The following is an 8850-nucleotide window of genomic DNA, read 5'->3' as shown; positions in this document are numbered from 1 at the left end:
CCTCTTTACTTTTCCACATTTTCTCCCACGATCATGCATCACTTTTACAATAGATGACCACTGTCCCCAGCCACCAACACCCAGAAGCAGGCTTTTCAAAAACAGCAAAGTTAAGGGCAGCACTGGGGGAAGTTACCAGAGTCCTCTTCAGTGAAGACTGTTTTTCCAGAAAAGACCTGGCTTCCGATCTGTATCTTCCCGGGATGGAAGTAGGGCCCATCCAGCTTGTTGTCCTTGCAGAGCTTGGCGAGGATTTCCGTGGGCTTGGACGTGTCTCTCCAGGCGTTGTATCCTTCTCTGCAAAGTGGAGGAGGACAGAGAGGGGAGGCCCGCTTACCCCGGAAGGACACACTGCATGTCCCTATTCAAAGGGCCCCCTAAGATCCCTGTGGTTTCCTTCAGATTCGACTTGCCCTTCTATACACTTGGGCTAGCGGTTTTTATTTTGTTTTCTCTCTTTTCTGGTCCAGACCTCTGAATATGATGCTTGTATGAAAAGCAGGACTGCTGAATAGCTTGACTTAAAAATCTTTTGTAAGTTGTTTATTTTTTTTTAAAGAAATGTAACTTAAAAAATTTGAAGCGAGAGTCACATAACATAAAATTAACCATTGTAAGGTTGACCAAATTCAGTGGCATTTAGAACATTCACAATGTTGTGCAACCACTATCTCTAACTAGTTCCAAAAAATGTCCATCACCCCAGAAGAACCCTGTGCCCATTAAGCAGTTCCTCCTCGTTCCTCCCCGCTCCCTCCCTTGGCAATCACCAACCTGCTGTCCCCACGGATTTCTTTGCAGGCTGTTTTTGTTCTGCTTCTAACAGAATAGCCATTTGGCTGCTATTTATTCTTAGAGAAAAGCCTAGCTCATTCTTTCAGTTTTCTGCTTCTTTCCTCCTCTCTGCCCCTCCCTCCCCCAAATCATACTGTAGACTCGTGACATAGACAGAAAGTCTATGCGTGTTGTTTCTCTAATCAGTGATTTTCCTGGTGCTGAGTTTCTAAATCTGTCTAACCCTTTCATCCCTTAAAAAGAGCTGTTTGTTTGAAAGTTATTAACTGGCAATGAACTGCTCTCTGAGAGCCATGACTAAGATGAGCTTGGATTTCTCTGCACATTGGGACCCAGGATTCATCAGAACTTGTCTAAGCATTTAAATCAATCAAAACATGGCTACAAAGCTGTTGTCCTACATCGTGCCAGAGATATGAGGGCTCTGGAGTGACCATCCAAACCAAGGCCAGAGTCACACACAGGCCTCCCCAGACACAGGTGCTCTTGTCTTATTCTAAAACTTTTTTTAGTGAACAAAGGTTGTAAGCTCGCTGACTAAACTATTTTGCTCATAGATAGTTCCTCTGTCTGGAAATTCTTCAGAACAAAGGATGCACCACACTGGCCTGTGGCTTCCTGCCCCGACTTTGGAGTTAGTTCAGCTAATCATGTTCTGAATGGTACCCTCTCCTGTACTTGAGGGTGATGAGAATACCTTGGAGGCTTATACAGTCACTCGGGTGCCAACACTCAACTGGCTTCCTGGGTTCAGAGCAGAGGAGGCCAGCCATAGACGTGTGCCTGAAATCATGCCATGAAGGGAACAAGCGCACAGACTCTGTTCATGTGCATCTAAATGGGGACAGCCCTCCTACAGAGCCATTTGGACGTCTATACTAATTTCAGTAAAATAATCGATATCTACAGATGAATACCGAGCGAACTGTCAGAGGGGTGTGCAATGGCTTTTGTATGCTTATAGCAGCAATATTTCTAGTGGAATAAAGAAGAAAACTGTAAATGTCCTAAAGTTCACAAAGGCAAACTGGTCATATCATGTTATAATAAATTCGTATGATGGAACACCATAGAGTTAGTAAAATAATTATGCTGAAGGATGTTAAATGGTACTATAGAATGCTTATGATATAAGGCTTAGTGAGACAAGTGATTTACAAAACTGTACAGAGAGTATAAATCTAACTTTGGGGGGAAATAGCATAGAAAAAAACACTAAAAGGAAATACATAAAATTTCTTTACATAAGTTATCTCTGGATGGAATAATTTGAGCATTATTTTGTACTTTCTGTATTTCCTAAATTTTCTACAATGAACATATTATTTTATATTCATAAAAATATTTGTAAAAGTACACCATAAAAATCTAATGAACGTCTTTATCTTTTCCTAGCTGAAATTTGTAATTGTAAGATTCTAATTTTTTCTTTAAGATATCAGCTACATTTAAAAAAAATGAAGCTGGTAGTCCATACTTTCAAATTAAGCAGAATTCAAAATCTTTATAAAGAGTGAGAGCTGGGCCAACACTTACTCCATTTTTAAGTTGGGGATAACGGCTCACTAGGTTTTGAGAGAATTGACTGAAATACTCTATGGAAAGTGCTTGGTATGTCATAGGTGTTAGTTATAATTAACTGGGGTGTTGGCATTTGTGTTATAATAATCATTCTTCTGGCATCACTCCCCTTCATGGAACTCTGCCCACCAGGCCCAGCTGATTGACCGAACACGTGCAATTCAGCTCCTGGCTCCTGAAGGACCTTCCCTGGGCCCTACATCAGCGCTGCCTCCCCACCTAGCCCCCTTCCAGGGCAGCGAGCATTTTCCTCAATCCCGCCCCGCTGACGGGAGCCCTTTTGAGACTTTGAAGCTGAGCCTTGGCTGGCGTTCCCGGAGCAGGTGATCTGAGCCCACAGCCTCGGGACCTCGGGAGGCCAGTAGTGCCTCTGCAGGGAAAGCACTTACATCTCGTACTGGCTCTGCAAGCCGCAGATGGCTCGGTGTTTGCTGTAAAAGCGGTTCTCCAGGTCGATCCTGGTCTCGCCAATGAGGTCATCTGTCCCGATCATGTCATGGTCGTAGATCAGGACGGAGAGCAGGGACTCCTTTGGGAACGTGGCCTGGATCTCAAATGACCTGCGGTCCAAGCAGAGGCTTTGGGAGTCAACATCTGGCAACAGGGGACATTTCCCAGCTTCGCATTTAGCGAGCCTGCAGTCCGTCTGAATGCACTAAACACTCAGGAGATATTTATGTGGTTTAATTTTTCACTAAGACACAACAATTTCCAATTCTGTTGTCACTTCAGTAGCCATTAATCTCCTCATTCATGGGCCGTCCGTTTCTGTCTTTAACTAGGGGGGCAGCTAGATGGAGAGGGAAATCCTTGGGTTTGGTCTCAAACTGATTTCCAGCCTTGGTTTTGAATCAGTACCTTCCTGATTGTAAAACATGAGAAAGTTTCTTCATCCTGCTTAGGCTCCTCATGTGTAAATGGAGATGAATGTCTTCTTTATAAGACAGCGATGAGGTGGTTAAATGCTGTTTTTACAAAGCGCACATTTTACTTCCAGGCATTGAACTGGCGCCCAATAGATTGCCATTCCCGTTCCCGCCCACTTTTGCTTAATCGGGGAGTACAGCTGAGCTTATTTGAAATGAGAGCCCTATACAAGATGGACCAACCCTAAAGCAGTGGTTCTCTACCTTGGCTGCCCATTAGAATCACCTGGGAATCTTTTGAAAATCCTGATTTCTGGGCCTACCATACCCAGTCCCTTCACTTTATAGACGAGGACGTTACAATCCAGAGAACACGAGTGACTTGGCCAGGGGCATAAGTCAGGCCCAACTCACAGAAGTGTGAGTTTTCTGACTCCTCGTTCTGGCTCTTTCCTGGATGCCACGTCAGTGCAAGGTGTTAGCGTCCATCCTGCTGTTGGACTTCCTAGGACAACGCATTATCCATGCGACTGAGCATTAGAGAAGCTAAGAATTAAACCCTACATTTTAGGGAAATGTCTCCCTGAAAGCCAAATCAAGACACACCAGTGCTTCTCTACTGTTCTCGGGGCAAGGTGGGGTGGCCTGGGAGCAAGGGACAGGGAGGAGGCGGGAGGAAGGGAGAACGAGGGCCCATTATTTCCCACGTGCCCGCGGGCCTGTCTAGGCTGCTGCCGGCGTGCTCAGATCCACACAGCCCTGACTCTTACTCTCCCGTGTGGCAGGAACCGCAATCACAGCACAGCCTGAGCCAATTAACCCTCCCCCAGAGAAAAAGGCAGCCAGCTCCAAGCTTATGTGACTGTAACTGACTAAGGCAGCAGGGACAGGCTGTGGGGAAGAAATGAGCATCTTCTACCTAAAGACATAGTACTGCCTCCCTGAAATCCACACAGTAATTGATTCTAGAGGCATCTCACAAGGAAGCCTCCAGCTGCCCATATCTGAGCTTAGCTGCCACCAGGAAAGGACTTAAGTGCTAACTGCCCCTGGCAACCTTACTGACTCAATGCCTCTGTTCCAGCTCCCTAAGCCGTGTGCTCACAGATTAACCTCTCCTGGCTCTTCGCTGGGGCTGTCTCACCATCTCTAGGTCCAATGGTGGTTTGAGAAATGCACCGTGAACTGGGTAAAAACTGAGCCTTTGAAACATTCAGTACCTCTGAGCTTCAGAACAACGATGTTCCACTGTTGCTTTGTTCAGTTATTCTCTTGCTAATTCCTTTGTTCACGGGACAGGAATTACACATCCACTATGTGGCAGGCACTGTGGTGACTAAGAAAACAAGGAACCACTGAAGTCTGCAGACAGGTGCCACTCAGGCTGATGCAGTGACAGGCCCTATTAAATCCCACCGGAAACTGACTGGAGGTTTGTCCACCCATCTGTTCATTCATTCGTTCATCATTCATTCACTCACTTATTCCTTCTACTAGTACTCACTGGGCATGTGCTCTGTGCCATGCCCTGTCCTGGGGATGTGGCATAGTCCCTGCTCAGTGGAGCTTACATTCCAGTGGGGAGATAAGAGGCAACCAATAAACACACAAACATGTCAATTCATATCAGAGGCCGTAAGGAAAAACAGGTGAGGTGCCAGGGATCACGGGTGGAGCCTGTGGCATCCTCATTCAGTGGTGAGGTCCCAAAGAGGGAGTCCCTGACCCCACCAGGTCAGGCCCAGGAGCCCCCGCTCTCCCTGCTGAAACACTGCAGGAATGAGCCAGCAATTTTTGTCGCTGAGTCACCATTAAATACCATTCCAACAAAGCATCCACACTCGAAGGCTTCTGGAAGTCTGCAATGCCCAGGCGGGAGAGAATATTGCATCACCCCCTTCTGTTTACCACAGCCGTCAGCGGGCATAATAAAGCCAGTCTAATTCAGGGCACTGTGGTGAGAGTGGCAAACAAAAAGTAACTGCAAAGCACTTGGCAAAATGAAGTGCCGGTTCCATAAACTGCAGATAATGATAAAGGTCACCTCTGGATGAGGGAAGCGAGGGTGCGTTTCCCTGGCACCGCTGTAATCATCTCATAAACCTGAGCAGGCACAATCATTTATTTCATTTCCTCGGGAGCAGGAAAGTGTAAGGGTTTGGCACTCATCTAATGTCAGAGGGTCCGAAGAGATCGCAAATGTGGAAGTGAATTTAAATAAGGCTGATGGAGATTTCACGCCACACTCCTGTTACTCAAGAAACCAGGAAATTCAATACACTTGACATATATCTGTTGCTAAAATGATTATTAAGAGAGAGAGAGAGGAAAGGTATGTGTTTTGAGTACCTCTTACGGGCTAGCATAGACAACAGTGAGATTCTATACATTTAATCCCCTAAAGCAGCGGTTCTCAACCTGTGGGTCACAACCCCTTTGGCAGTCGAAGGACCCTTTCACTGGGGTTGCCTAAGACCATTGAATTACATTGCAATTCATAACAGTAGCAACATTACAGTTATGAAGTAGCAACGAAAATAATTTTATGGTTGGGTCACAACATGAGGAACTGTATTTAAAGGGCCAAAAGGTTGAGAACCACTGTCCTAAAGATGCCTGAGAGTCAAGTCACTATTGTTGCTTTACAGATGAGGAAAACCAGGATCAGAGAGGTTAAGCCACCTGCATAAGTTACACAGCCTGTATGTGGGACTGAAACCCGAATCTGCTTGACTCCAAAGTTAACAGCAATCAGGTGCACCAGCTCAAGCAGGGAACATGAATGTGCGGCACACCCGTTAGCAGACAAATGGGGGTGGTGGGGTTTCTGTGAACGGGGGAAACCCAACATGCACACATGGAACACACTTTGCAGGAAAACAAAGCACGGTGGGGGACACAGTTCAACCTTTTTACTTTGGGGGTCACCTCAAATGAGCTGCAAAATGATACGATGGGAAAATCCCTTTGGCAGGAAACAAGACCCAAGGTGTGGCCCCTTCTCCTCCACTTGAGCTGTGTGAACTTGAATGAGTTTCTAAACCTCTCTGGGCCTTGGTTGCCATGTTTGCAAAAAGGATACCTCCCTGTCCAAAAGCAGGAGGCTGAATCTAGGAAGATGAAGATCTAGGAAAATCATTATTAGAGAACCGTCGGCATGAGGATCACCATGTACCACCTTATACCTGAAGGGACCAAAGAAGTTGGCCTTTCTCCACAAAGCAGAAGTTAACATCTAACCTCCTGCCACCACGTACTCAGACACACCCCTGTGGGGGTGGTGGGGTTTCTGTGAACGGGGGAAAGCCTGGTTCACCCAACATGCACACATGGAACACACTTTGCAGGAAAACAAAGCACGGTGGGGGACACAGTTCAACCTTTTTACTTTGGGGGTCACCTCAAATGAGCTGCAAAATGATACGATGGGAAAATCCCTTTGGCAGGAGACAAGACCAAAGGTGTGGCCCCTTCTCCTCCACTCGAGCTGTGTGAACTTGAGTTTCTAAACCTCTCTGGGCCTTGGTTGCCATGTTTGCAAAAAGGATACCTCCTGTCCAAAAGCAGGAGGCTGAATCTAGGAGGGATGAAGATCTAGGAAAATCATTATTGGAGAACTGTCAGAGTGAGGATCACCATGTACCACCTTATACCTGAAGGGACCAAAGAAGTTGGCCTTTCTCCACAAAGCAGAAGTTAACATCTAACCTCCTGCCACCACGTACTCAGACACACCCCTGTACACAGCAGCCCTCCCCCCACCCCCCCAGCTCCGCACAGACGCACAGCAGGAGCGACTCCACCCAGATGGCACTGACCTTCCAAACACTGGGTTCAGCTGCTTGGGGATGTATTTGTCCCGGTCCTTGATTTCCGTTTTGCCAAGCTTGACCACAATGTAGGGATCCGATTTGCCGTCTGGATCGGCTGGGCTAAGATTAAATGCCTGGGGGAGAGAAAGGACATCCCCTTGGTCCAGAGATTCCCACCACTGGCTGCTCACTGGGATCCCCGGGCAGTTTAAAGTACACAGACGCCCCACTCCCATCCCCAGGTGTTCTGATTTACTTGGCCCTGGGCTTCGGGCTTTTCAGAAGCTCCCCAGAGGACTCTAGTGTGCCGCCAAGGCTAAGAACCACTGCATTAGCCTCCCCATGTTGCTGTTACGAGCTATCAGCTTTGCCGAAGTTCAGCATTCTCTGGAGTTGTCTGCCTGGGGAAAGCAGCGCTTGGCACAGAGGCATGAGGAATTTGCTGGGCCAGGAGGCAGAGGCATGCATTTGAGTTCTGGTTCTGGTTGGGCAGTCTGAGATCTGTCAAATCAGAGCCCAGAAGGATTGGGCTCTGAGTCCATGACCCCATCAGTCTTGCATTTAGCACTGGCTGATGAATGATCTGTTTCTCAGAGTGAGTCTGGCTCCAGAGAAGCTGGGCAATAAACCATCACGAGCAACACATTTTAAAAAAAAAAAAATCCTCACCTAAGGATATGTTTTTACTGGTTTTCAGAGAGAGAGAGAGAAAAAAAACACATATCGATGTGAGAAAAGAAACATCAATCAATCGGTTGCCTCCCATATGAGCCCTGACTAGAGATCGAACCAGTAATCTAGGTATGTGCCCTGACTGGGAATCGAACCTGAAACCTTTTGGTATACAGGATGACACTCCAACCAACGGAGCCACCCAGCTAGGGCAGCAAACATTTTCTAAGAGAAAGTGGGGGTAGGGGGTTAGTGAGGAATGATGCTGAAAAGAGGGAGAAACTCTAGAGATGAGAGCTGAGTGAGAAACAATCCGTAGTCAGGACGCTATCCTACAGATGGGATGGCATGAGCACACAGAGCTCTATTTTCAAGGAGTTCATGAGAGCATGCTGAATAGCCACATTTGTAGACAATCTACAGGTCAATTACTTAAGGGGAAACTTAATCCAAAATGGTCCCTTCATCACATCGCCCAATTTTAATCATCCACGTCGCAGTTATCTCTGACTTTCATTTTGTTACCTGACCCTTTGTTTCTATTTAATACATTCATAATGCCCCACCATCTCCAGCTAGTATGTACTTGCCAAGAGAGCAAGGCTACTGGCTGTCTTGCTCATTATATTATTTCCAGGATCTCGAATACAGTCTTCTTAATATTTGTTGCATGGATGAATAAATGGATGCTAACATTAATTCAGAAAAATGCTAGGTGGCTACTAAGAAGAATGAGAAAGGCCTGTATATACTGATCTGGGAAAATGTCCAAGTTGTATAACTAGCTAAGAAAAGAAAATAGGAGATCAATATGTAATGTATCAAGCAGGATTCTGTTAAATAACTATCAGGGAGGAGCTGTAGACAAGTGGAAATAGATATAGATTTATTTGTATCTGCAGGTGAAAGTAAGTTATTTCTGGGGGTGGAATTGCAGAGGTGGGGTGATTTTCCAAGAAATCATCTCTCCCAAGACATGAGTGACCTCCTGAACAAGATTTAGAAAAGGTTAGTCTAACCAGTGGTCGTCGGCAAACTGCGGCTCTTTGGCCCCTTGAGTGTGGCTCTTCCTAAGCCTTAGGAGTACCCTAATTAAGTTAATAACAATGTACCTACCTATATAG

The 8850-nt window shown here is 46.2% G+C and overlaps 1 protein-coding gene across 1 annotated transcript in view; it reads right to left on the bottom strand.

Moving 5' to 3' along the window:
* The window catches only part of FER1L6 (fer-1 like family member 6), a 102022-nt gene that overhangs the window by 16343 nt on the left and 76829 nt on the right, over positions 1-8850 (bottom strand). The window contains 2 exon segments of the mRNA XM_006767370.2: positions 2766-2936; positions 7061-7188. Of these exon segments, the coding sequence (XP_006767433.1) occupies positions 2766-2936; positions 7061-7188 (299 nt within the window).

This window comes from Myotis davidii, unplaced genomic scaffold, assembly GCF_000327345.1.
Source record: "Myotis davidii unplaced genomic scaffold, ASM32734v1 scaffold200, whole genome shotgun sequence".
Lineage (NCBI taxonomy): Eukaryota > Metazoa > Chordata > Mammalia > Chiroptera > Vespertilionidae > Myotis > Myotis davidii.
Note: the sequence above shows the minus strand (reverse complement) of the source record. Positions and strands in the feature narration are given on the sequence as shown.